The sequence below is a fragment of the Larus michahellis genome, chromosome 6, assembly GCF_964199755.1.
Source record: "Larus michahellis chromosome 6, bLarMic1.1, whole genome shotgun sequence".
Taxonomy (NCBI): Eukaryota; Metazoa; Chordata; class Aves; order Charadriiformes; family Laridae; genus Larus; species Larus michahellis.
The window spans coordinates 21720856-21748847 of NC_133901.1; the positions used below are offsets into that span (position 1 = coordinate 21720856).

A 27992-nucleotide genomic window follows, 5' to 3' on the forward strand; every position below is an offset into this window, starting at 1 on the left:
TGTAATGCTTCTTTGCATAGAATAAAATGGCTTCTAATTTAATGAGTCCTTGTTTTGTGTTTGTTTCATGTTACGCAATTGTTGGGCATGTTCATAACTGATTCTGCCTTGCTCTGCTTATGAAAAAGAGAGAGCATAATAAAAAGAGAGAAGAGGATATATATATACGTTCCAGTGTGATGGAGGAGAGAGGTTGTCCTGGTTCTCTGTTACTTCTAAGGTTAGGAAATAGAATGATAACTCAGATGAGCAGGGTAGGCATCCTTATGCCGTACTTAAATAAATTCCAGTGCTTCATTTTGAACAAAGGAGTCCTTTCCCCAAGCAGTATAGATATAAAACCTAGATAAAGGAGCTCTTTAGGAAAACACTGAATTTTAAATATTTTCTGTTTCCTTTGCTATTTCTTTCTTTTGTAATGTTTTATTCCCCGCTGTTGCAAGAATTTCAGAGCAGCCAAGAGAAATAAAAACCTTATAAAGTGGTTTGCAGAAAAACAGCCTGCTAGGCTTCCTGTAACTTCAGCTTTTGTGTGCCTCCCCATGGGTCACCCCTGACATTTTGGGTGCAGAGAAGGAGTGCCATCTGCCCATAAATACATGGGGGAATGAGGTTGAAGCAGTAAGAGCTGAAACCTGCTTCTCTGGTAGCCTTTATTAAGTGCTTAGTTCAGGTACCATTTTTTTGGTCAGCTTTGATGTTGCAGAGAGCAGGGCTGTGCATCTTAAGTAAGTGGCTTCCAGGTGACATTTTTTTTGGCAACTTGGCATTTATAGTGCCATCCATAGGAAACATTTGTTTAAGTCCTGTTTCTACTGATGGACTGTGTGTGCAGCATTCCTAGTGTCTTATGAATCACAGTTTGGTTTAGTTTGAGGCTTTTTCAAATCTAGAGTTAAATAAGCCGAGTAATTTTTTTAGTGTTCAGTTCTGAAAAATAGTAGGAGAAAGGCACTTTCTGTGCGTTGCAGTGCAATTAGGGTACATGTTCAAATATAACTAAAGTATTTCTGTTAAAACAGCTTAGGAGTCAAGAATACTCGCCTCTAAACCTGTGTGTTTAGGAGGTGGTATTTCACAGATAGTAATATAAGCGGTCTAAAAAAACAGAAGACTGTTTTTGAGAATAAATTTATAACTTGTGGCAAAGGTAAGGTTACTAAAATGGTACTTGAAAATTGCATGTTCACACAACTTTGAATGAGCTAACTTCATTTCTCCATTTCTACTTGTGCTCAGGAAAAAGCTCCACAAGTTATTTTCTGCATTTATATAGTTGCTGCAGTGAGATACTACTTTCTATGTGTCTTGCTTAGTCCTTGCAGAGAGGTTCACTTCATGAGGTATGAGACACCCACTGAGTCTCGTGCAAGTGTTGGCTTGAGGCAACGGTTCCTTGGTCTGTGATTTTTATAAATTGTGTTCCTGTTGCTTTTCTGCTGTGTGGCTTGGGGGGGGAATCTCTTCATTATTTTGAGAGCGAATATTACAAAACACAGTCTGAGGCATGTACGTGGCTTGGGAGTAGTAGCCTTTCCCTGAAAAGGTGGTGGTCCCCGCTTGAGGGACTTTAGCCTTCCATCACTGACCAGAGGAAGAGGGATTGCTCCTGTTCTGGAGGTGCAGTCACCACGGTGGAAGTGGTGGGGGGTGGGGGGAGAAAAGCAGATGTTCTTGTGGGAATTTCTTCATAATATTTTTTGGTAGTAAATCCCTGTAGATGACTGGATGCAATGATGTTAAAAAACCAAACACACCAAAACCCAAGCAACTGGAACCTGATAATGTGTTTATCCTTCAATCAAAAGAGAAAGTGTATTGAAAATGTCAGCAGCTCAGCCTTTCAAATTAAGTGGTGAAACATCCCACTTTATCACTTTGATAACTTTGATCATGCTGCGGATGTCCTTATTCCTTTGAAATGTGTTGTAAAATTCTTCTTGAAAGTATTGTTTGTCTGGCTGATGTTTTTCTTGTGAGGAACTACTGTAAAGACTTGGAATAAATCCTTCACTGTTTCTTCTGAAGCCTATACCATCATTTTGTTCTCTCAGATTTGCTCTGTTGCTTGAGTGTATTCATCTGCTGCTTGTCCTTTAAACAGGTTCTGGCTTAAGCGTATCCCTGACAAAAGCCCATCAAATAAAGAAGAAATGTTACAGACAGAAGGCAAAGACAATATAAATACATGGGTTTACCAGACTTTGGAACAGGCTACCTGATAATTTTTAAAAAATGAATATAGGGTAAGGGGTAGTAATTTTTACTGTCACACTACAAGAACATTTTTATGCATGTATGGCTTCTGCTAGAGAAAAAACAGAAGCACCTTTACTGCTAAAAATCTCTGGTATTGTTATGTTAGATTTTTTTGTTCTGATCTGATAAATACATGACTAGAATAAAGCACAGGACCAGACTGAATATATGGCAAGAGAACATCTCTTTCTGTTTTGACGTTTAAGAAACAAACCAGACAAGTCCACTCCTTTGCATTTCCGATTTCGCAGAAATTAAAGAGAACTGATCTAAGGCTGTATTTTGTAGTAGAAAATGGCATATCAAACCATTCTGGTCATTCCTTTCCATTCAAATGGAAAGCAGAGTCTGCCTCCCAGTGGAAGTACTTAGGAGGATTGTCTTAAACAATCGGAAAATGATTGTAGAAATTTGGAGAGTGATAAACTGGCAATGATAACTGGGCTGTTATTCCACTTCTCTGGTAGCTGAAGGCTGGGGGTAATGATGAAGTTTCTGGCTTGTTTTTATGCAGACTTTTTAAATCTGTTTGCGCGGTGGTTCTGGTGTTCTTCAAGTGCTCTTCCATGTGTAGTTTGTGTCTGTGATTTACAAATCTAACAGTATAGTTGGGAAATCGATGTTTTCATCTCTCTTTGACGGTAATTTGCAGATACCAAAGTTACTCTGAGGTCTTCTCCAGTATTAAGGTACTTTATCTGTTAATTTCTTTGTTTCTCTGGCACAAACATGAAAACACTTAGTTTAGTTTGGCATTAAAAACATCTCTTAAATGCTTTAATAACTGCTTATGAGAAGGAATGGAAGCAATACATTGACAATGTCTGATAAATCAAAGTTCCTGAAAGGAGTAAGACACTTGATTGCCGTTAAGCTGTATTACGTAGTGGGAAGAAAAGGAGAGAAAAGACGTAGCAGCACTGGATTGTGTTCCTGGCATAGCCATTACTTTATTGAATAATTTGGAATAAATGTTTTTGTCACACTGCTTTTTCTGCATTAGTAGTAACAGTGATGTTTACTTCTTGGGAAGTGCCTTCAGGTTTGCTGACAACAATTGTTACCTTAGAGCTGAGTTTTATTACTCTTAGAAGATGTATTCATCAATCCATTAAATATTTAATCTGTCTTGTATAAGTTAATTTTTTAACACATTTAAGAAAAAGAAGTTTTAAAATGTTTTGAATAGGAAACTTTCTAAGGTGCAGAATTGCAATGGGGTTTGTAGGAAACTTTCTAAGGTGCAGAATTGCAATGGGGTTTGTGTTTTCAACTGATTTTAGTATCTTGGAAGGGTATTTGTGTCGTAGGCAATGGTAGCTTTAGGAGTACCTATTTTAAGTGTCGGTCCTGAATTAGTGCTGAACCCGTTTTGATTTAGTCATACTTTTCACCTGTAACAAAGGTTTAAACTTCAGTTTGTAGCCCATGCAGTCAGACTGCATTGAAAGTCCTATCTTTTTTTGGGAAAAATAAAGCTGTTTATCTACTTTGTGATGGTCATTTTAGCTTTCAGCTCCTCATAAATATTACTGTCTTTGTGTTTTTTAGAAAGCAGAGGACAGATTTATCAACCTGAGCCTCTTGCTCTCCTGCGACAAGCAGTGATATTTCATACAAGTGGGCGTGGAAATAGTAGTAGAGGTTGATGGCAAATGGACATTTATACCACCCACTTACCATTACCTTTTACGAAATAACCGGATATACCAAGGATTCATTTAAGAGAAAGTGTAGGTCTTTGCCCTCAAGAAATGTCAGCTGCTTCTATCTAATTGCGTTCTGTGCTACCACATTTGTCTCCCTGTTGTCTGACACCACTAGGTGCAATTCTTTTCCCCCCCCTTGGTATAAGTGAGCCTGCTGAATGGAAAAGAAAATGTTAATGTTTTGCAAACTTTTCTAGATAATAAAACTATTTCCTTTGTTTCATGATTTAATTAATATAGTAGAAAGTGTCTCCTTAGGATAAAGGAACTTCTTCAGTTCATGTATTTCCTACTGTTACAGTATCTTGGTGTCTAACAAGTACATAATATTATATTTATCCTAATAACATGCCTTCTGGCTGCCTCCTAAGGAGATAGGTGTTACCATTTTAGAAATTAGCATTGAAATGTGAAGGACATAAATTAAACCCCTTTGTATTTCTGTGAATGCCTACATCCAAGGTTTAAAGCTATTTAGGCTGTAGCACTTGAAACCACCAAGGGTGAGCCCCCAAAAAAGTAAGCTGTGAGAGCAGAAGGTTAATCTTCCAGACAACAGCTCTTCTCTGATCCAGCAGTGTGCTGGTGACAACCAAGTCACAAGGTGTTTCGCGCATCTGTCTATGCTGAAGTTGGTTCTGCCACAGCCGAGCAGAGGTTTGATGTCCAGCATGGCTGCCAGGCTCCTTCCCTCTCCTCTTTCCAGCTGTGTGTTCCCTCTTTGGGGTGGCATTAACGCCTGTCTGTTCATGGTTACCCAGTTTGAGATAGCACTACAAAAGAAGTTATTCTTTGGCTAATTTTCTGTTGATTTAGGTGCCTGCAATGACCCTCCCTAGGCTCAAGTAAGTACCAAAGTTGATACAAAGGAAAATCCACCCTTCTGCCCGGAGATGGAGAGGGTTTAAACTGGATCAGCAAGCTAATCTGACTCATTCCTAGCCACACAAGCACTCGTGTGTTGGTACAATGGAGGGAAAGAGCTGGATTACCATTTTGGAGATGAACAGTCTGTTTTTATTGGCAGCCCAGCATTAAATCTGCTTGAGCCAAACTGAAACCATACCCTCAGGCCATGTGCTTCATGAGCAACCTTCGCCACCCAGTGATCTTCTAAACACTTACTTGGAAATGGGTTTGTTCCAGGTCATGATGTGTCTTTCCTGATGATTGTTGTGTGCCCTTGTGTACTTTCCAGAAACACGCTTGTGCACAGAAGCGCCCAAGCTGCCATCAGGGCTGGAGTTCAGGTGTGAGTTAGTTTATGCTGAAGCCTCGTAGGGGGGCGAGTTGTGTGAGCAGGAGTGGGAGTGCTGAGGTGGCTCCATCAATCCCCCTGTGCCTGTTTGTCATCCCCAGCAGAGCAACTGGGAGCATTTGAAGAGCCTGAGTGTTCACCTGGGGCTGTGCGAGAGGTGGATCGCAGCTGGAGGCTCCAGGGCTGTCCGAACAAGGTAGCTCAAAATTACTCTGTGTGTGCTTGCAGTGAGTAGTTATTCTCCTCATGTCCAGAAAATCTGCATCCTTTTGAGAGAAAAGCCGTCATCAGTAGTAATTCTGGTCTCCTGCTATGCCTTTCTGTGCAAGCTAATAGCAGTTCACAATATGTGTAGCCGTGAGGAGGGCAAAGTCCAGGGAGGGACAGGTTATATCTTGGAGTTGAGAAATCAAGGATGGAGGTGATGTGAGAATTAATTTCATTCTGGATCTGTCTGCTTCAAAAAGTTTCATGAAAACACTCCGTCTGAGTGTAGGTCGGATCGTTACAGCCACGCAGTCCTGTCCTCCTAGATCTTTCTTTAGCAAGGGCTGTTTAATAATGGTAGCAAGCCCTGCGTGGTCAGGTAGAGCTGTTGAGGAAGGTACCATTGCTGGGTTTGTTTCCAGTGGGTGGCGGTAGCCCAAGGATTGGTGCACTGAGCATTTTTTTCCTCCCAGTTGCAAGCAGATGTCTTTTTGGACTGAGCTGCTGATCTGCTCCCAACTTGACTTGATAGAAGCAGTCCCTTTGGGGCTTTCCATTTTGGAAGGTCCCCCTTGCTCTAGAAGTGACGCTGAGACCCAGGCAGCAGCCTGGAGAAGGGTGTCGTGGAGGGGTAGGGCGGCTGGCAGGTAAGCAAGCAGGGGACAAGGGCAGCGTTTGCACTTGCGTGGAAACAACTGGGCCTGGGCGAGAGGATACCACTGGGGTGGCTTGGAGGGAGCTGGGCGCCAGGGAGCGTCAGAGGTCCCACCAGCAGTGCTGGGGCAGTGGCTCTCCAGGATGCAGGAGGTGATGGGGAGGAGAGGCTTGCTGTGGGAAGTGGCAGGGAGGTGAGCTGGGGAGCTGAGGTGGGTCCTTGCGCTCACTTCAATTTCGGGGAAAACGTGCTGAGCACCAACTCTTCTCTAGGGACCCGAGGCATCCGTTTCCACCATTCTCTAGGGCTTGTTGGGATTTCCGTCCTCTCCATTTCAAGAAATGTGTGAAAACACTTGTGCTGTAGCTGTGAGGAACATCTATTTTCAAATATAACTTATGTCTTAAATTCATATTGCAAAACAGATCTTCCGCGTAGCTGGCTATACATCTAGGATTCTTTCCTCAGCACCATTCGTTACCTCTGGCTCTACCTTGCTTCATTGTCAAAAGGGAGTTCCCTTGTGAAGCATAGGCTCGTGCTACTTTGTACATTTGGGTTTCTTTTCTATTTTTATATAGATGAGTACATGAATATTTATAAATGAATGCTAGTAGTTTGGGTTTTCTAGATCTCCTCTTTTTGTAAAAGAGAAGCTCACTTGCTGAATGCGAGCAAAGAAATGTTTTCACTGGCAGCTCTAATAGTGAATTCCTGATGTAGTAAAAAACCTGCTTCCTTAGGGCTGTTAATGTTCCTTTTTAAGTCCAGATGTAAACTAGTAGAGGCTAATTTCTGATACAGTTAAAACTCCATGTTTGGGACTTTGTTATATTGTCTTGAGGTCTTGGATTGATAGCTTTTGTAATGAATTTATCAGACAATACATGAAGATACTCAGTTATTTTGTGCATTAAAGCCTAGCCCAGTAAATAACCTTTTTATCCTTTCTATGAATGTTAAAAAATCGGTTTCTTTCTGCAAGATTTGCTTATAAGAGAAATCTAACGTGTGTTCCTGCAACTATAAATTGTTCATGGAAATGTTTTTTAGCAAGGGTGTCTTGGAATCTCTGGGTTTGAGTTTGATTTTGTTTTCGTACGTGTTAAATCATGGAAGCCCGGAAATGGGCAGTGAGCACCCTGGGTACTTAACTCAAGCAGCAAACAGTCAATCCACCGAAACTGTTTTCTGGAAAAGATTATCTGAGTAACAACTGAATAGCTGTGTAAATAATAATGTTTGCAGACAGGTAATGGGTACAAAAGGTTTACATTCGCTGCATATTTTAAATGTGATTTGCTGGCATGGGTTTTTAAGTTAGACATCTTTCTGCGGAGAGCAATAAATAAAACCTCGATGTATAGTAGAGCAAAGTCAATAAATGTAATGATTACTATTTTATGTAGTCTTTTTATAAAGTGTCCAGGGCTATTTATTACCCATGCTGAAATGTGTTCTCTGCATAGATAGATATACAAAGATAGGTACATTTTTCCACCCCAAATGGTAGAACCAGTGTTAACGCTGAAAGACACTGGGGAGTTGGAGGCAAGTACCATGAGCTACTGAGTTTAACCGATGCTCTTCCAGCCACCTTGATTATACTGGACTCGAGTATGAGCCATGACTAACTCTGTTGTGTCTTACAGTGCCTTTATTTTAACTTTGATGTAGTGGGCCTAGACTTTCTGAGGTGATACAGTGCAGTGTTAGATGAGCAAAAGGTTTTGTTTGTTTATTTATTAATTATAAAAGACAAGTGAAAGAATGGAAGATGTGTTTTATAATTGCCATATTTAATGGGGATTTTCCATTTTTAGATTTCAAGCAGTTGCCTGTGACAGCTCCTGTTGAGTAAAACTGAGACGGGAACATCTTGTATCGGCTGTTGTACCTCTACCTGCCACGATGAGAAGTTGCATAAGGTTTCTTTTTCTTGTTAATTCATGCTTTTATTGTAGTGTAATTATTATAAGCAGGTCAATTAGTAAACACATTCCTTTAAGGATTTTTTTTTCTCATTTAACAAAAGTTTTCTTCTAAAACTTAAAGGGTATAACAATATTAGTATAAGTAGTGTATCAGGCCAAATCACTGATTATGTATTAAGTAGGATCAGTCCTGGAAACAGCCGGTTCACTTCTCCAGACTCATGAATGAGTGTGCTGGTTGCTTCTTCTCTTTGCTGTTGAAAAAAGTATATAATGTTTTACTTGTGGTCTTACTCTTTCCCATTTGGTGACTACTTCATGAAACAGAATTAGATATAAACTGAACAGCCGCTATGTGTGTGGAGAAACATTCGCTTGCACGCTTTTTCTGTAAGTTGTATTCTTGCATAAATTAGCAACTCTTTCCTCCAGGATTTAATCTGCCAGGGTTTGAACACTGATTCCTCAAAAAACACGTCAGGATTATGTGAAACCAGAATGGATGCATGTTCTATAAGAACCCAAGTGTTTACAGCTAATCGGCAGACCGAACTGTTAAGTTAAAATATTTTCACGTCATGTATTTTTACTTGTCAGTGATTAAGCAGGAGTTACCTAAGAAGAAAATCCTCAGCTTTCCATTCCCTGCCCCAAAATGTTGGGTTTACTTACCCTCTCTTTACAGTCAAAAGCAGTCCTGTACTTCCAAAATTAACGAGGTGACCACAAATCGTATTTCACTGAGATTTTAAAGCCCTGGTATAGTATTTCACTAAGGCTTTTGGGGGTTTATTTTGTTTGGTACTTTTTTAAGGGCAGGATGTTAGACAGGAAAGAGTGCATCCCTTTCAAGCCTTTCAAATTTGATAGAACCTTGAAAATTTCCCTAAAACTTTTCATTTTCAGATTAGTTCTGCAAAATGGTTATTGATTATTTATTTTCATTGTGAGTTTTTAAAATAAAGGTTCAAAATAGGAATTGTTACAGAGAAAAATGATGCACATGCAGACATTGTATCTTAATGAAAACAATATTTTTATTTTACTATGTAGTTACAACTGTATTTTTGGGAAGGTTAAATGACCTTTCATTTAACACCCCTCCCCCCAAAAAAAACCAAACCAAAATCAAGCCAAAAAACTACACTATTATGTTCAGCTGCATTGGTTTTACTTGCAGTAAAAGATAATTGCCTTACTGCTAGCACTCCAATCTCAAGTTAGGGATAAGTTTTGCTCCTATGCTGTCATTAAAATGATTTTTTTTTTTTTTTGGATCCATTTAGTGATCCATTTAGCTGACTTTGTTTTTCTGCTGGGAATGTCAGTGATAAATCTGTTGGATGAAGGCATTTTAAACTGCATCTCTTTTGCTTACCTGTAATTCTTGTCTTCAGCAACATAGCAAACAAGTAAGTGAAATGAGTTAAAATGCATCTCGTGTTCTTCGGTTATACGAGGAGAGAGGTGGAGCCTTTACATTGCTGCCAAGGAACCTCCTGTGTGTCGTGGCTCAGCTCTCTTTAGAACTGTCACTCTACAAAGAAATTGGAACTTATGCTTCTAATGAGAAGACAGGAATATATTTTTCTTGCTTGTTCAAAAAGAGATTGCACTTTCCCCCCTCCCAATTGCAATGGTAATTACAGTTGTAATTGCAATTAGTTAAGGCATAGATGCTCTGTAAATATCACAGTCTGAAATCAATTGCCAAACTGGTAGTCACTGGCATAGGAGCACTCTCTCTTGCTAAAGTTTGCTATCTCCTAACTAGAAGATTTTAAAGAAAGAAAAATGGAGTCCTATTTGGCCTTTAAGGCAAGAAACTGTGTTTGCGAAAGATACTTCTTTTATCTTTAAAAAATTACATTTTAAGTGAAAAAATATTTTCGTTAGTGTTAATTTTTAAAACAAACTGTTTGAAATAGGTGACTTGTGATAGCCTCACTGAAATGAAGGAGAAACTGAAATAATTAGCAATTATTCAAGGTAACAGATGTACATCAGAGTAGAGTTCTAGAGCTGGATGCTTACTTTTCTGAACCAGGCTGACATTCCAAAATATTTCCCCTTAATCTGTCCAGTTGGAGTGTTCCTTAGAAACGGGGGGCACAGCACAATTTATGATTTGCAATTCAAAGCAGATATTTCCAGGTTTGGGGGTTGTGTGCAAGACTTCAGGTAAGCCAGAAGAAAGAGCTTGACATGAGACCTTGGTGTGGTTGTTTTAAAAATGCTGGAAAAGGTTCTTCTCTCCTTCTGAGGTAGGAATGAAGCTGTTGGGATAACTGCAAAATCAGATGGGAAGCTGCTGTTCTAGAAGGGCTCAGTGCCCCTCTAATAAAGGAAAATTATGACACCCAGGGAGAATATTTTTGGACAGGCTCAATTGTTTGTCACACAGTGAATTTCTTTGGAGAACATTTTTTCCAAAAGGTATTAAATCAGTTGCTTTCATTTTTGCTTGCAAGAGTGTTTGGTTAAATTCTGTTTCTACTATTGTCCTGGTTTCAGATGGGAAAGAGATAATTTTCTCTGTGTTGCTGTTTTCAGATTTGGTATGAAAGGAAAGTCAGTAATGCATAATGTTTTAGTTGTTGCTAGGCGATGTTTATACTTTTCAAGGACTCTTTTCAGCTTCCCATAGAAGCTGAGAAGGAGCATAGACAGAACAACAGAATGGCCAGTGCTATATTCTGTACCACAGACATCATGCTCAGTATATAAATGGGGGTTGATGGGGCGGGGGTGGAATCTGTGATCTCTGCTCAGGAAGGTACCAATTCACTGGGTGGCGAGAGTGACTTCTGTTGTTATTGTTATTATTTTTATTTTCCCTTTCTGTTGTTATTCTATTAAACTGTCTTTAGCTCAACCCACAAGTGTTTTTCCTTTCCCTTTCCCCTCCTTTCCTCCCTCTTCTCCCTGCCCTTCTGGGGGAAGGGGGAGAACTGCGCGGCCCTGGCTGCCGCTGGGGTTAAACCACAACAACTATGTAGGCACAGAGAGGTTCTCCAGCTTTATAAGGAGAAAAAAAAATGTGTCCCCCGCCTTGAATCAGGCCAGACAAAATCATAGTACAATGTATAACTCTTTAAAAAATGGGTAAAATTCTGTTGTGTGAACTCTGGATTCAGCTTTAAAACGTCATGTTCTGTACTGTTATCAACAACGGCATATTTTTTCTGGACTGCAGTAGCTTATTGGCTGGCACATGATTATTTCCATTAAGTATCCTTCAGTGACAGCCTAAGAACATAAGTCTCTTCAAACGATTACTGAATTTGCCCTTTAACCTATTTAAGGTTTTTTTTTTTTACTTGTCATCGCTTTTTGCCTTTGATGTGAAAATTAAAATATATACACTTCCATTTTTTTTTTTTAATTTAGGTTTTAAATCCCTTTCCCCCTCTGCTGCTTGATCCAGTAAGTCCCTACTGTGAAGAGCTCCTGTGCTTTATTTGAGTATGTGTCTCTGGGTGCTTTGCAGGACAGACCTTGACATGCTTGCTTCCTTCAAAGTGCCTGCAATGATGTTAACCATGAGGTTACAGCGGCTTGTTAGGGAAGAAGTCGATGGTGAAATATTTTTACTTGGAGTTTTAAGGAATTGTATGGTTTAGAGAAAGATGGAATTAATCTCATCCTACAAATGAAGGATATTGGCTTGATCTGTTCCCAAAAGGACCTACAAATCTAAGATTTGTGAAGCAAGGTTTCCTTTCCATTACTACTGAAGGATCTTATATGCTTTAAACATTACTTTTTCAACTAAGATTTCTTGTCATTAGGGTTTTCAAAGAGTCAGTGGATGTAAGACATCAGCAAAGAATAATATGTTATTGGCACTGTATCTTACAAATTAAAATTTACTTAATCCAGAAGGAATTATCAAAGCTGCGCCTCTTATGTGCACATCATTATTAGTTGCTTGATTTATGGTATTGCTTTTAATAGTTGTGTCAATACATTTGAAAAGTTAACTGAGTGAAGTATATTTATAATTCACTCTGCTTTTATGTGCCAAACACTGACTTTTATAACTGGCAGCTCATTCACCGTTGCAGAAATGCATCTTCAGCCATTATGACAAGTGTCCCCATTTTCCGTAATGATTTTAATTATTTTTTCATTTTTTTTTTTTAAATCTTTTAGATATATGGCATAGTATATTATCTCCACGGAAGAATACTGTAGAAAGTTGCATCATTGTGTTCTTTAGATATGATAAATGATGCTTTAAAAAAAGTCAAAGTGAATATCCTGGCATCACTAGGGACCCTGGAAAAAGTTACACATCTCTTCATAGTGCTATTGCTAGGATTTTTGGGATATTTCTAAGCCATTTTTTAGTATTTACCAAATATTAGTTACCTTATCATCATGTTTATTTATATAACGAGTGTGCCCATTGCATATGGTATTGAGGTTGAAATTGTAGGACTGATGGAAAGTCCGTAGGAATAAAAGGACCAGCAAAGTTCTGTTGCGTACAGGGCCTTCATGGAAGAAGGTGAGAGTCGCCTTCTCTTAAGCAGGTGTCTCAGGCTGTATAATGTTTGTAAAGCATTTCAATATACTCTAGTGGCCAGGCTTCCCACGTACAGCGCGGTGACATTACTTGTGTTCTTAAGGCTTGTGCGGAGGCTGATGATTTGCAGTCTCAAAGGTTCTGAAGGTAAGCATGTAGGTATTCTGATGTGGTTGGAGAGAATCTTTTAGAATGTATAATCACATGAACATTTTCAGGTGACGACATGCAAATGGCATGCATTTTATTTAAAACCCCAGGTCCCGAGTTCTTTAGGTTCTGTGTTTGTGTTGTGTAGTGTCCAAAGAAATAAAAATATTAGTAAGTACTGAAGAGTGTTACATGAGGAAAAACTCTTCCATTCCCATTTATCTGTGTCTTGTTTCGTTTGTGTTACGGGTTTAGACTTCTAGCCTAATTTCTGCATAAAAAGACCTACTTTGATATAGATTATAATCATATGTTTGAAAATACCCCCCCTGCCAACAGCTGTAGGGTTTACCAGTAACATTTTCTTTTTCTCTTTTCAGATCTTTTTGGATCCCTAATTGATCCATGTTTCCAAACTCTCCCTTGTAACCTCCGCAAGCAGCCAAAATGAAGTTGAAGCATAACATCAACCCTGTTCTTCTACAGTTTATAAACTTTATAATCTTGGTGTACTCCCTCATAACGTACATTCCGTGGTACATATTTTCAGGATCAAGGCAGGCTATAGCAAAAGCCAAGCAGGTTAAAGCTAAACCTGTGAATAACAAGCCTGGGGGTGCATACAGATCTGTTAACAGTCTGCATTGCTTAGCTTCAGTTTTGTATCCTGGGTGTGATACACTCGACAAAGTTTTTAAATATGCTAAAACTAAATTTAAGGACAAAAAACTCTTGGGAACACGTGAAATCCTAAAAGAGGAAGATGAAATCCAGCCATCGGGAAAAGTTTTTAAAAAGGTAAGTCTTTGCAGTCTGCCTTCAGGATTTTTTTTGAAGTGTGTTTGTTTTCTTTTGCAACACTTCTAGTCCAGTAAAGCAAATTGGGGGGAAAAAGAGAAGCTTCTCTACTTAGATTAAGTAGTTGTGAAAAGAGTTAAATTATATAATTCCCAATCTTTCATTACTCAGCATTTAAAACAAATCTAACCCTTTTTTTTTTTTTGCATTCTTGACTAGATATCCTTTTGTATGGTTTCAACCAAAGACACGACACAAATATGTTTTAAGTATTTGCTTTTAATATTTAGCTGATGATGTAACCGACTTTAAAGTTTTCCTTTTAGGCGTATTAGAAAAAAAAGTCTCCCCTTTGTGTTATTTTCAACTATAATCAGATAAATATAGAGAAATTACTAGATGCCTGTACTCACATGTGCCTTTCCACTAAACTTAACTGTAAATTAAGGATTTACTGTTTTGCCCTCTGAATTTAGGGCTTAAATGAAATTTGTTTGGAAAAGGATTGCACAGATTTTAATTGGAAGACTCTTGGTTGGTTGGTTGGTTTTGGCTTTCGGTCTCCTTTAAGGTGAAGTACTTCTCTGCTAATCTATAATCAGTGTGGGGAGAGATGGAATTTCAATATAAAACTCCGTTGTTTCAAGGGAGACTTTTTATAGTCTCTTAAGTTCAGGCCTGTGTTGTCAGTTCCTATTTCGTATTTGTTCAGAGGCATTTAAAAATGCGATTTTGCCCGAAGAAGCAAGTTGAGATACCATTAACAGGATACATGTATATGTGTGGATATGTGTTAAAGGTCTGCACTTCTGTATTGAAAGTTAACTACATGCTATAAAAACAATTTTTAGTTGAGAGTAGTTTTCCTGCAGAGGAAAAATGTATCTCATAGAAAAAAGGATTCCTTAAATACTGCTAGTCTTAATTCTGATATAGGAGTAAAATGTTTAAAGTAGAATTTGGTTAATATCACAATATGTGGCAAAGTTTAGTTCTGTTAAAATCTTTATAGAAGGTTTAATTGTTAGTGAAACTCCCTCCCAGCTATGGAGTTCATTTTTCAGTATGAAGGAAATGCTGGGAAAAATGAGTACATATAATCCTCCTTGATGCACGTTTTGCTGCCTCATTGCCCTATAAAGAAACAGAAAGTTCATGTTGTACAAAGTGGGCTTCTGAGCATAAATCAGAATTCTGACTCCCCGTGATCTGTGCTCTGTTTCCCAAACATAATTGGTAATGTAAGGCTTAAGAACTTAGGAGTTTTAGCCTTTTCCATTATGCAAGCAAAGTGTTCTGAATATTGGAAAGCTGGAGAATGTTGGTGTTGACCTACTTAAATTACTTAGAAACAAGTATTTAGACTTAGAAATTACCTAAGTTAGGTAACTTTGTCTAAGCTTGACACAACAGTTCATTATGGTCCGTTCCATACTTGCCCTCGAATTATTTTGTTCCAAGTTGTGGCATTATCACATAAGTCTACTTTTAATTTTTTTTTTCCCCATTAAGGAATACAGCATTTCTTAGCACCTCATAACACATTTTAGCAAGTGAGGAAAAATTGGAAAATTTTGCAAGGTGCCTTGTTGGTTCTAAATGTCAGGGTTCTTTTCCTTTGATTTTTGTCTTTCATAACATGTGTCTTTTTGTTGCCTGGTTCCTTTTAGAAAAAGCAACTTGTTGAGGTTTATTTGGTGCAGCTTTTTGAAAAGGTGCATGACAACTTTAATTCTTAGATATAATGCATATAGTCTGTATACCTTACAGGAGTTGCAAAACTTGTTAATTATTTTTTCCCTTTCAGAAGCTGAGCACAGTAGTGGGAGCAATGGATGCATTTTTCTGAGGTCATCTGCAAGTCAGGGGCAGATCTGAATGTAAATCATGGGTCTGTGTACTGAGTTGCGTTACCTATTAGAAGATGCCTCTCTGTGCAAATTGCAAAGGGCTAGATTAGCCTAATTAATGGGGTAAATATATATCTCAAAAAAGTAAAATATTAAGCTTCTGATCCTTAGGAGAACTCAGTGTGCTCACGCTTCTAGCTAAAATTATTTAAAGCTAGATATTTAACATCATCAAGATCAGATACGACATTAATTTATTGAGAGCAATTATATCCCAGATAATCTGTAACTTCTTGAATTTTTATGATACTGTGTTGTTAAAAAGATTTTATTCCTGTGTAGTTGCCAAAGTAGCAGAAATTCACAGATGTTAATGAAATACAAATACTTGCTTCCACTCACTTTGTTGCATTTTATAGTATTTCATATGTAGTTAGTTTAATACATGGATTGGAGAGCATACCTAATGCTAATTTCATAAAATATGTATTTGTCAGGATAAAATAATGCTGAAAATACTTCAGAGATTAAGATGTAATTAATTGAAAAAATTGTTTAAGCTGATCTTAAATTTTATGATGCGCAGAAGATGAACTTTATTCTGCTCTTTGATTATTTTATATTGTCTTAGTTATAGGTTATATTGTCATGTGCCTGCTTTTATATGTGTTGGTATGTGGATTTTGCTTTGTTTGTTTGTGTGTTCTGTTTTTGTGTGTGTTTTGTTCTCTTTTGAAAAGGGTTTGTAACTGAGAACAGAATTAGTGGAAACGTAATAAATAAGACATAGTGGGGAAACAGGAAACCTGATTTCGGTAGGGGAAAGTGAAGCATCTAAACCCTGGGAGACTTAAGTGAAACAGTAAGCGTGTGGGCAAATGCTTGGGGATTCGGAATGTTACTCACTATAGCTGATGCTGAACCTTATGGTGAAGTTGCAGGAAGGTTCTTGCCATGCCAAGTCATTGAGTAGTAACAGTAGCTTATGATGTTGAAAAACATAGGGTGCTATGGAAATAATACATTTGGGTGGGGGTTTTCAGAAGCTTTAAGCTGCCATCCATGTTTTCATATGAAAAAGGCCAAAAAGGAGCATTTCAAATAACCTCCTTTGTATTATTTTTAATGTATTTTCTACAAGGAAGTGTATTTAACTCGCCATCACTGGTTTTCAAATTGTAGTTAAGATTCTTCGAGCCTTATAAGTTACTTCTAGGAAGACCTTGAAAGGTAACCGAGGTCGAGTAGTTTAATATATCTCCATGTGCTTGCAGCTTTTTAAAGAACACTTTATGACACCTTCGCACTAAAAACTTGAATGTGGCTGCCCTAAAATCCAGATTAAAGACATGTTCGTGGCGCAGCAAGTATTTAGTCTTTATACTTTGCTGAATTTCCAAATATTACTACAGTACAGATATTTAATAATATTTTCCAATGCATTAAATAGATAACTCAAATATTTTTTTTAATAACTTGCATTTCAAGCATGTTTAAAAGCTGGTGCACTAGAGGGCAGTATTTTTCTATTTAATGTAGCATTTTGAAGCAAACATTCAGAGGTGCTGTCTCTTCTGATTTACGGTCTGGGTTTATGTGTCTGTTTAATCAGTTCTCAATAACCGTGACTTCTTGGGCCCTTCTCTTGCAAACTCTTGGACGGCTGCTTTCCTTACATGTGTTAGGAGGTTATTTAGCAGAAATAAGTTCTGAAAGCTGTAAAATTAAGTGTATGTAAACGTTTAAAAGGTGATGGCACTTAACATCAGTGTTAACAGCTGTTTACTGTAGAAACTGTACATTGGAAAATATTAGGGAAAGCTACTGAGGCAAGGGCAGAAAAGGAGATGGATTTGGAGACTTAATTAAACATAAGGAAGGATGAGAGAAACCATAACCCGCTCTATGTCCTGCAAAAGAAGCATATAGGTAAATGCAGAAGAAAAGGATGTACAGACAGAAGCAGGATATTAATGTATCATAGAGAGGGCATGGGGAGGAAGGGAACACGGAAATTGAAATACATGGAAGGCAGTAGGAAAAGTAGAACTCAAAACAGCTGCATTGAAAAACATCTCATCTGTTTTCACATGTCACTGTTCTTCAGAAATATATTTCTATATATAGAAAAATAACTGTAGCTAACGGTGCTATAGTTCTCTTCTGTGGATTTTCTAACCTTTTAAGAAAGGAAAGCACCAATAAGGCCTTTTTTCACAACTTTAAATCAAGCTTGTTTAGGCAATGAGGAACTAATTAAGAGAATAAAAAAGGGAATAAAATCAGAATCACAAGTGTTTTCAGAAAGATCAATTTTTGACCCTTTAATCATTTAATATTTCAACTTTAGTGACTGATGTAATGAATGGTGGAAATTACCAAAATGTGTTCGTTTACGGGTTGGCAAACTTACCAGAAACAGTAGCAAGACTCTGCTTGTATTTCTTGGCCTAATTATTTGAGAGCCGCGAGCCTGAGGCCACGCCGTAGGTAGAGTATATAATGATGGAAAGGGTGTTACCTGATTCATTGCTGTAAATTGTTCTCAACTGATGAGCTTGTCAAGAATTTCCAAGTCTGCCAAAAATACTGCATTTGGGGGGGAAAAATGTCCCAAATTGGAATTAAAATTCCGAACGACTGAAATTTGGATGGACAGGAAGAGATGCAATATTTTCTTTGGAAGCAGTAAAAGTTTTCCACAACCAGAAATATCTTGGTGTGTCAAAACCGAAAGGAACTGGCAGGTCCGTGTCCCTGGGGGGCTGTAGCTGTGAGCCCCCTGCCCTGTGGCGCTGCCGAGGTGCTCGGGCGGTGATGCTGCTGCCGCGCTTTCACCCCTTACAGCACAGAGATTCCAGGAGGTCTTTCTTCTCCATTAAGGTTTTTGGCTCTGAAGCAGCATATTTGCCAGTGAAGCTGAGTTTTTTGTAAATATAACAGGAAAACCTGAGCAGATACTTGTGCGTGCAATGTTTCTATTTTTCTGGTGAAACTGCTAAGTATAGTTAGTGTTGGCAAGTGTTGGTTTTTGGGTTTGTTAATTGTAATTACTCCTGAAGACACGTGTGAAATTTCCAAGCAGCTGTGTATATACCTGTCCTGAGTTAAAAAAAAATCTATAGTTTTATCCTGCAAAACAAGTAGGTTAATGAGCAATATGCAGTAAGGCTGTAATGGGTACAACTCAGTTACCCAACAGTAAATTTCTTGAAAAAGTCTTTTGATAAATCTATTAGATTTTATTTTTCTAGTAGAGTTTGAGAGAGATTTTAAAATTCATTTTATTTAGGAAGTGGATGTAGAAATACAGACTCACTAAAAATGTAGTTACATGACAAAAAGTTGTTAGATTTTTACAGCCCACAAGTTTGAAATTTAGTTAAAAGCTGGTAAATGAAATCTGGAAAACAGAATGGAGGGAGGAGGGGGAAGTTTGTTTTTCTAGCTTTTTTCTTTTATCGTTTGTTTGCATTTATTACTAATGCTGTGTAGCCAAAGGCAATGTTTGAAATACTTGACTAATAAAAATTAGTTTTCAAAATTGTCAGGGTGCTTGTATAACTAGGCAGGTAAGGTATAGTGATTTGAGCCTGGATTTTTCGTGTAAAACATCATCTTTGAACTATTTATCTGCATATGAAAATTTCTAGGATGTTGTCAAAGAAATAACCTATCGCTTAGTGAGAAAATAGTACTGTAAGGTGCAAGTGTACACATGGAAACCTATGATGGGTAGTGCACTGTAAATTCAAGTCCAGTTTCACTGGGCACTGGCTTTCCCACATAGAAGAGCACTGAGATTGCTTAACTTTTTTCCACATGACTTCTCAGTACTGAGGTTTGCCAGTAATTTCCAGTCCAGTCTTCTGTCCCACTGTTGTTTAGCAGAAAAAAAGGGTGAAAAGATTACTCCTCTTCCCCCTGACACTTGTTTCAGAACAAACGACGGGAAAGGGATTTCACAATTTCTGACTGAGGACCCATTGATATACTACCTCCTGGATTCCAGTTTCCCTGTTTTTTTGGGTTTTTTTTATAAGAACAAACACCTGTTTATGCTCTCATGCTTGTATATTTGAACCGTAGCCCAAATATCCAAGAAAGCAAATACAGAGCATGTATTGTACCAGGTGGTGCTTGTCACCCTTTATGTAAAATAAACATTTATGAAAAATCTAAAGGCGTATGTGTCAGATAACCATGGCCTTTTGGAGGGCTTCTGAGGCTACAAAATATGGTGGGAATCGTGTGCTTTCCTAAAGTGAAAACAGAAACTGAGGTGATAACAAGCGTGGAGATATTGCAGTATTTGTGTTGGAACTTCCACAGACCCTGTAGTTTTTGCAAGCATATTATTCATTATCTTGAATAAACTGCTTTCAGAATTTAAGCAACTTTTACTTCAAACATCTGTGGTTTCTTCACGTGAATAAAGATGCAGTAGAACATGTGTTAAGGATTTTCGTTTTCTAAATTGAGTTTATTGTTCTTATTAGGTCATCCTTGGCAAGTACACCTGGCTTTCATACGAAGATGTATACGTTAAAGCTGTTAATTTTGGAAACGGCTTAGCAGTATTGGGTCAGCAACCAAAGACTAACATTGCCATCTTTTGTGAGACTCGAGCCGAGTGGATGATCGCAGCGCAGGCCTGCTTTATGTGCAACTACCAGCGTAAGTATGCGTCTTTCCACCGGTATTTATGTCTCTTGATCTTACAGCACAATCTGAAAATGAACCTTTTTCTTACTTTACTTTACACACTAAGAAAGCTTTATGTAGAGTTTATACAGAGCGTTTAAAACTACAAATGAAAAATACTGCATCAGGTAGAGACTGTGCACTTCACGGTGTTTTGCCTTACTGAATGGAGAAATGTGTGTCTGTTTGCAGCTGGAGTATGGTTTCACTAAGTGTATCTTGCTCAATGAATTTGTGAGAGGTTTATTTGCTTTTAATCTCAAATCAGTACAGATTCCCAAGTTTCTGAAAACAAACAAACAAAAATTGCACATCAATTCATTGACTCAGTTTCAGGAGTTGACGTTAAACCTTCATCTGTGCCTGTAAGTTCTGTTTTAACTGGATATTTTGTCAACTCTTCAATTTTGATTTTGGTTAGAGTTTATCATATTGTTATCTCTAAAAAGTGAAAAGGAATGAGTAAGTCCTGGACTTATTTTGGACAGCTCTTTCGAATTAAAAAGTTGCTTAGTAACTCCTTTACTAACTGAAGTCATTCCTTAACCCAAGGAGCCTGTTTGTTTTTTTTTTTTTATGTTTTTATATCTATCTTTCTGTCTCTGCATCTTGACTTTCTCATAGCCCTTTGCGGGTCATTTAATACATCCTAATTTAACCTGAATGCTGATTTGAGACTATGCTCAAGGACGAGTTTGAGTTCTAGTTATTCCGTCAGAAGCCTTAAGACTGTGTTTAGTTTTGGTGAGCTATTGAAAGTCAGTCTTGCTCTGATTCACAGTATCTGATTCAATCACGCACCAGTTGGATCCCTAACCCTGGCAGTGGGCTGAGAACAGGTTTTCTGACCTGGATGATACTCCATATTTCCTCATGGAGTGACCATAAGAGAAGTGTCTTTAGGGGTCTTCTGTCCGATTACAGTCTTAGTCCCATTCTGTAACTTCTGGTTAACTTACCCTTTGATCTTCTGCTGTTTTATGGTGGAGAGCACCAACTGTGTTGGGGCAGAGCCGTCTGCTCGGGGAGCAGAAGGTGCTTTCTGGGCAAGGTGTGTACACTGGGCAGTTGCAGGCTGTGGTGGAGGTGCCTTGAGGAGTGGCAGAATGGGATGGACTGGCTGGAGGTGCCCTTGCACAGCTTCACAGCACAGGGCAGAGACAAATGCAAAGCCACCTCTGCTCCCTTTTTACTTGAGTCCTGTAGAGGGCCACAGCTGTGTCTGAGGTACATCTCTGCCATGGTGGAAAGACTGCTGTATACCCTAGTCTAGCCTGAGCACAAGAATATGTGTAGAAGCTCTAGGACTGTTTTTGTTGCTGAGAAACCTATGGAATGCTGATCTCAACTTGGTATAGGAAGTGTTTTCGAATGTCTGGTTCATCATCACTCCTTGGTATGTCATTCACCTAATGGCTGGGTTCTGTGATGTTCTTGGGGGACATTTCTCATTTTCCCACAGGGCACTCTAGAAGCTGCTGTTCCGCACAGGCTCGGCCTCTTCTCTCCCATGACATGTTTACCCTCCTTCAATAAGAGATGGGCTGTAAAAGCCAGATGTGCAGAAATTCCTGATTTACTGCCTACCTACCTATACTATATTTCAATTAGACCTTTTTTCAGGTTTTGGAAGCAAGCCTGACAAAAAAATTGTACCTTAAATGGTCCCTCTTAGCTCTAAGCGTGACTCTGTTTCAGTTTGAAAAGCCATATGTTCATGGGTATATAGCAGTTGTCATTTCAATAAGTCTTTGCTGTGGGTCTGCGTGGTTATTTTCTGTATGCCCTCAGGCTGTGTTATTCCCTCGGTTTTATGGGTGGAGTTGGTTTCAAGATGTACTGCCCTAGCCCATACCATTTCAAAATCAGCCTGCTTGCCTGGTGTGATGACTGTCTCTATGGATAAGGAGAGAGTGGATATTATATGCTGTGACTCTAGCAAGGCCTTTGACGTGGTCTCCCGTAGTATCCGTACGTCCAGACTATTTAGAGAGACTGGATAAGTGGCTGCTAAGACGGATGGAAAATTCATTGGTCGGTTGGCTGAAAGGATTGTGATCAGCAGGGTAGAGTTGGCTGCCAGCCCTTGGGGATTGATACTGAGTCCAATACTGTTTAACGTCTTTATTGAAGATCTGGGTGGTGGGACAGAGTATAAACACAGCAGGTTACAGCCTGTAGCAAGTTGGCCGGAGCAGCCAGTACACTGGAGGGCAGGGCTGATCTTCAGAGGGGCCTGTCACCTGGAGAAGTGAGCTGTTGGGAGCCTCATGGAGTTCAATGAAGGCAATTACAAATTCCTGTGTCCGTGCTGGAATAACCTCATGCACCAGTATAGGCTGGGGGACAACTGGATAGACAGCAGCTTTGCAGAAAAGGACCTGGGGGTCTTGGTGGGTAGTGAGTCAACCATGAGTACACAGTGCCTTCTTGCAGTGAAGGCCAACGGCATCCAAGGTGGTAGTAGCATGAGTGTAGCAGGTAGGTCCAGGGAAGTGGTCCTTCTCCTCCATTTGGATGCTGATGAGACTATGGATGCTGGTGAGACCCATGAGTTTTGGGTTTCCCAGTAGAAAAAAAAACCTTGACGTACTGGACTGAGTCCAGGGGAGGGCTGCCAAGATGCTGAAGGGATTGGAGAATGTGACATAGGAGAAGAGGCTGATAGAGCAGGGTCTGTTCAGCATTAAGATGAGTGAGTTGAGATCTTGTTCTGTCTAAAACTGTGTAATGGGAGCATACAGAGAGGATGAAGCCAGACTCTGCGCAAAGGTGTGTTTTGATAAAACTGGACGCAACAAGCACAACCTGAAACACAGGACAAGTTGATTATATATTAAGACAAATGTCCTTATTGTGAGGGTGGTTAAATACCAGAACAGGAACGTAGAATGGTTGTGAAATCTCCATCCTTGGAGATACTTAAAACTGGACTGGCTGTGGCCCTGCTCTAACGAACAATTCCATGCAGGTGATCTTCCCAGGTGCCTTCCAGCCTAAATTCAGTGATACTTTTGGTCCTTGCTTCAGTGAGCGACTGCTGGTAACTTGCCTGCCAGAGCAGAGATCTGCACAGTCTGCTTTCAGAGGAGATGCGTCTGTTGCTTTGAAACCACATGTCTCGTAATACATTTGTGTCAGTTCACTTTTATCACTTTTGGGATCTGTTAAATTCCTAGTGACTAAATGCAAAGGCTTGTATCACTTTTTCTTCGGAAGTGAAGTGCACTTAGAAATCCTAGGAAGATTTCGTAATTTGGGGGGGGCGGGGAGGAGTCTAAGATAGTGGATGGATGTCGTGTGTAGAATGGTATGTATGTGTTTTTAGTTTTGTTGGATTAATGTTTTAAATTCCCTTATTGAGACGTGCTTCGGCACACTGTCTGACGTGGTATTTAGCATCTAAGCTGTATGTCATGTTATGTGAACTTGGCTGACTTGCGTGTTGGCAGATGATGATATTATCATGCAGTATTCATGTAGTAGGTTTGCTGAATGAATTATAAGATTCAGATGATGTTGAAGTGGTCCGGTAAGACATTGCTAAGTGACTTATTAGCATTTTTCAGTTTACAGGTTTCATAACAGCTAACTGCTGTGGTAGTGTTGTGACATTCTTTCCGAATGTGAAATGTATTAAATCTGATGTTATGTGCCCAGAATCGATGCCAAGAGAGCAGGTTCATCTGCTTCATCTGTAGGAGAAAATGCCTTTTGTACTCGGGAATTAAAATGGGGAAAGTAATTTTATGTTATGGATTACTCACACGAACAGGTGGTTTTATAATTAGAAATACTTGTTTGATTGTAAATTTTACATTGTTTGAAGCTAAGTCTTGTATTTGCGGGACGTAGAGTGGGATTGCTAGTTCAAAATGGAGAAAAAGTACTAACACAAAACCAGATTTTTCTTCAAAAATATCTCCTCTTCATCTGTGTGAAGAGCTCTTCACCATTGTGGGCAGATAAAACACCTGAGTGTATAACCAACAATGAAATAAGTAGGAAAGGTTACATTTCATTTCTGAATCATTCCTGCCTGAAGCTTGAGCAGAAGTGGTTTTGTCAGAATTGATTTGGCTGAAGCCTTTAAAGTTATACTTTGCCTTTTTATTTTTTATGTATGGTGGATGCTGAAATACTCAGTTTAACATTTTAGTTACATGGAAATAAATGGCCAAAGTTCTGTTTGTTTCTTTAGGACAAGGCTTTGTTTTTGTACATTAGGTGGCAAATTTAGTGGTGTTGAGATTTTTCTTTTTGTCAGACTTTCAGAGCAGTATTCCTAGCAGAAGTCCAGATAGCAAAGACTCCCTCGTACTATTGCGTGTGTAAAGGTGAACACACAAAATAATCCCTTCTTGGTATGCCTTCAAGAGAAAAAGGAGAGGAAAAATTACCTAAACTTTCAGATTTGCTTGAAAAGGTTTTAGGTGCCAATGTAGAGAAGTGAGAATTTCACGGATCAGAGTCATTGTTCAGTTTTTTTTCCTCTCCATAACATCAGTTACACCATGATATAAATGGTATAGCTCTCGCTCTCTTGGGCTCCGTCCTATAGCTCGAAGTTGTCCTTGAGGTACTTCTTTGTAGACAAGCAATTAACTACATAAATGGTTATTTCAGAGATTATACTTCTCTTTCCGGGCGGTGTGTCGTCTCAGTTGTGCTTGTTGGCTTGGGGACGCTGAATTTCTGCTGGCTGTTTATGTAAGAGGGGTCACCGCAGCGAGGAGGGAGAGCTCGTGGGAACTAGTAGAGGCACTCTTCTGGACTCTGCTCCCACCAAATTAAAGAAAACACAGTGCATGTGCGTTTGCCCTGCAACAGTTCTGAACTATGATGGACTGTTTTAACAAGGAAAAAAATAAGTAGAGGTCAACTATTTACTTTTCTGTGTAAGGAAACTGCCTTTGAGCTCTTCCTTAGTATGCTGCACGGGATTAGTAACTCCCTGGATTTCAAATCTTACAGTACAACAGAGTTTGATTTTACTTTACTTTTATTTTTGCTGCAGTGTCTTGTTTTAATAATTAATTTGTTTAAATATTCAGCTAAATCCAGAATGCAAAAGAAATACAGATACCTAATGTGACAAAACTTCCAGCACTGATGTAATTATTAATGATTGTGTTGCTTACAACTCTTTTTGAGATGCCCCTCTTTAGCATTCTGCTTGGAAAATAGGAAATTATTATTTTTTTGAGAGCAGTACCTCTCTTCCTTTTTGAGCTGCCTTTTTCTTCCCCAGTCTCTTCCTGTCTGTTCTGATGCAGTTCTCATAAAAATGGCAGGAAATTAAATATGGTTTTAAAATTGTTAATGAGAAATAATTGTGGTTTAACACTCTATTGCTAATAAGCTGTCCCTAAATACAGGAAACAGTGTTTCTCATAGTCAATTTCCTAAATATTTTCTTTCCTTGCAATTCTGAATTCTCATTATGTCAGTTCAGTGTCTAATGGTTGTAGTTATTAAACCTTTATTATGTTGTTTTAAACAGATGGGAGAATACGATAGTCACAGATTTATTACCGAGTGTGAGAATTAATCTGCTGATAACATGTATTACAATATTATAATAATTTCTTATTAGCAGACGATTGTAAAAGGGTAGTAACAGAACATGTGAATTCTGAAAAGAGAAGTAATGTAAATGAAAACCCTTTCTTTTTTGTGTACAAGAGGACTGTTAAACAGTGTATTAAGCTGAGAACAGATGCCTACTTTTAAAATGGTAAAAGCCATGAAGGTATGAGAGTAGCTCTAGAAGAGAATTGCATCGGGTAATGTGGTTTTGGTACCTCTAGTTAGAATAGTAGTAATACCTCTAGTTGAAAAATAGTAAACAGTCATGTAGACAATGGTTGTTTTTTACTCCTTCTGGGAGTAACTGAAAATTATGCTGTATTTTAGTCTGTGTAATAGGTATTTTTTTTAAAGCACAAAACTACCCCACCTTTATATTAGTTGACAAATAATTTTACTGTGTTGCTAATTTAGAATAGGTTAATCTCAGCCCTTTATTGTAAACTGGACTTCAAAGTGTAACATAGAGATTTACCTTTCCCCCCTCCTTTTCTGTTTCAGTGGTTACGCTGTATGCTACTCTGGGAGGCCCAGCAATAGTACACGGGCTGAATGAAACGGAGGTGACCACCATCATTACTAGTAAAGAACTGATGCAAACAAAATTGAAGGTCAGAAAACTGTTAGTTGTCTATCTCTTTGCGGTGTATCTGTTCACTGTTGTTAAAAGACCCGATTCCATTGTACAGAACAGTGAAAGACCCGATTCCATTGTACAGAACAGTGATTCATTGCCTATATATAGGGCGGGCACTCCTTGGAGAATAAGATTTATGTATCTGTCTTCATGTACAGAAAAACACCGATAGGTAGCCTTCAGTGGGATTCAGGCTCCTCGATGACTTTGGAGAACAGGATGAGCAATTTGCAGTATTGAAGAGCTGCAGTGCTGCCTGGAACACCACCTTTACAAGAAACTGCTATGGTTTCTGGGTGGACTTAGTGCCTATAAATTTAACAGGTGAAGCAAATGGGAAGAACAGAAAAATGTATGAACTGTATATGAATAGCTAAATGTGACCATCCTCCTGATTTATTGTTGGATGTTTTCCCAGCAGAGAATGGCTCTTAAATCTAAAGAGGGGTGCTCGAAGAGTTAGAGCTGTTTTCCAGTGCAGGGGAAAGCTTATTAAACGTTAGAACAGTCAAAGAACATTTTTGACTTACTGACCCAAATTGAATACACAAGTGGAACAACAAATCTGCATGAGTTTCATCATGATGTGTTTTGGGGGAACTAGACCTTTCACATAAGGGAATTGTTTTAATTAAAAACTATGTGCTGTTGCTAAATTTTGAATGAAAATTTCCCAAACCTTTTTTTAGTTACTAGAATGGCAGGATATGTACAATGCACACTTATTTCAGCTTGCAGTAGGATAATGAATTTCTTCTGCTAGAGATTGTAGTCATCTCTTCTTCCACTGGGACTGATAAATGTTTTTTGAACTCACATTTTGCTTGAAATGCTTTGCTAGTGCTTAACTAATAATTTTCTATACTTTTGCTAGCTGTTGCTTATTTCAAATAGCGTAGTAATCAAGGAGCAACACAAGAACTATTATGAGCTCAGTGTCGCCAGTTTCTTTCAGTGTTCCATGAGAATGGAAAGTCAATTACCTCTACAAGTCACTGCAGTCTTATTTGTGGACTTTCCTTGAAATAAGACCCAGATCAGTAAATGGTTGGAAAAGTTTTTGGACTTGTGAGTGGAAAGTTCAATCAGTCCTGCAAATCTAAATGTGGAAAGTTTCAAGCTTTGCAGCTATCTGGGCTAGACAAGTTTATCCTCTGAAACTTTAAATCCTCAGTTACCTCATGTCAATGCTTTTTATTAATGTATATGGTAGATGGATGGGGCTTTTTTCTGCTCATCGTGTTCATTTCCACAGGAAATTGTTTCTCAAGTTCCACTGCTGCGACATATTATTACAGTGGATGGCAAACCAACAACATGGTCAGAGTTTCCCAAGGGTGTCATTGTCCACACTATGGCTTCTGTGCAAGCTATGGGGGCCAAGGCAGATACTGGTAGGTTATCTCTTCTTTCTGTTGGCACTATCTCGTTTGTTGTTCTACTTTGACCCTGTTGAGTAAACTTGGGAAAATTGCAGATCTCAAAAAAAAAAAAAAAAAAAAAAAAAAAAAAAATTATGCCGTGACTAACCTTTTATCATCTGCTTTTTCTTTAAATAAAATCTGTGGGATTTTTTTGTTTGGTTGTGGTTGGATTTTTGGGGTGTGGGGTTTTTTGTTTGTTTTTTGTTTTTCAACAAAGCAGAGTAAAATGCTTTTAATAAAAACTGTCTTCTCCACCACAAGTGTCACGTGTTGAAGAATAATTTTTA

General features: G+C 38.6%; 1 protein-coding gene across 4 annotated transcripts in view; it reads left to right on the forward strand.

The window, feature by feature from the left end:
• The window catches only part of ACSL3 (acyl-CoA synthetase long chain family member 3), a 55842-nt gene that overhangs the window by 8071 nt on the left and 19779 nt on the right, over positions 1–27992 (forward strand). Inside the window, exons 2-7 of one of the 4 annotated variants that reach the window (XM_074591229.1) lie at positions 7912–8016; positions 9309–9434; positions 13084–13501; positions 19851–20028; positions 26146–26255; positions 27537–27675. In XM_074591229.1, coding sequence (XP_074447330.1) covers positions 13151–13501; positions 19851–20028; positions 26146–26255; positions 27537–27675 — 778 coding nt within the window. In that variant the 5' untranslated portion in view covers positions 7912–8016; positions 9309–9434; positions 13084–13150. Of the gene's footprint in view, positions 1–7911; positions 8017–9274; positions 9435–13083; positions 13502–19850; positions 20029–26145; positions 26256–27536; positions 27676–27992 lie in introns of those variants that run through there. The other 3 variants (XM_074591228.1, XM_074591231.1, XM_074591230.1) reach the window with 3 other exon arrangements.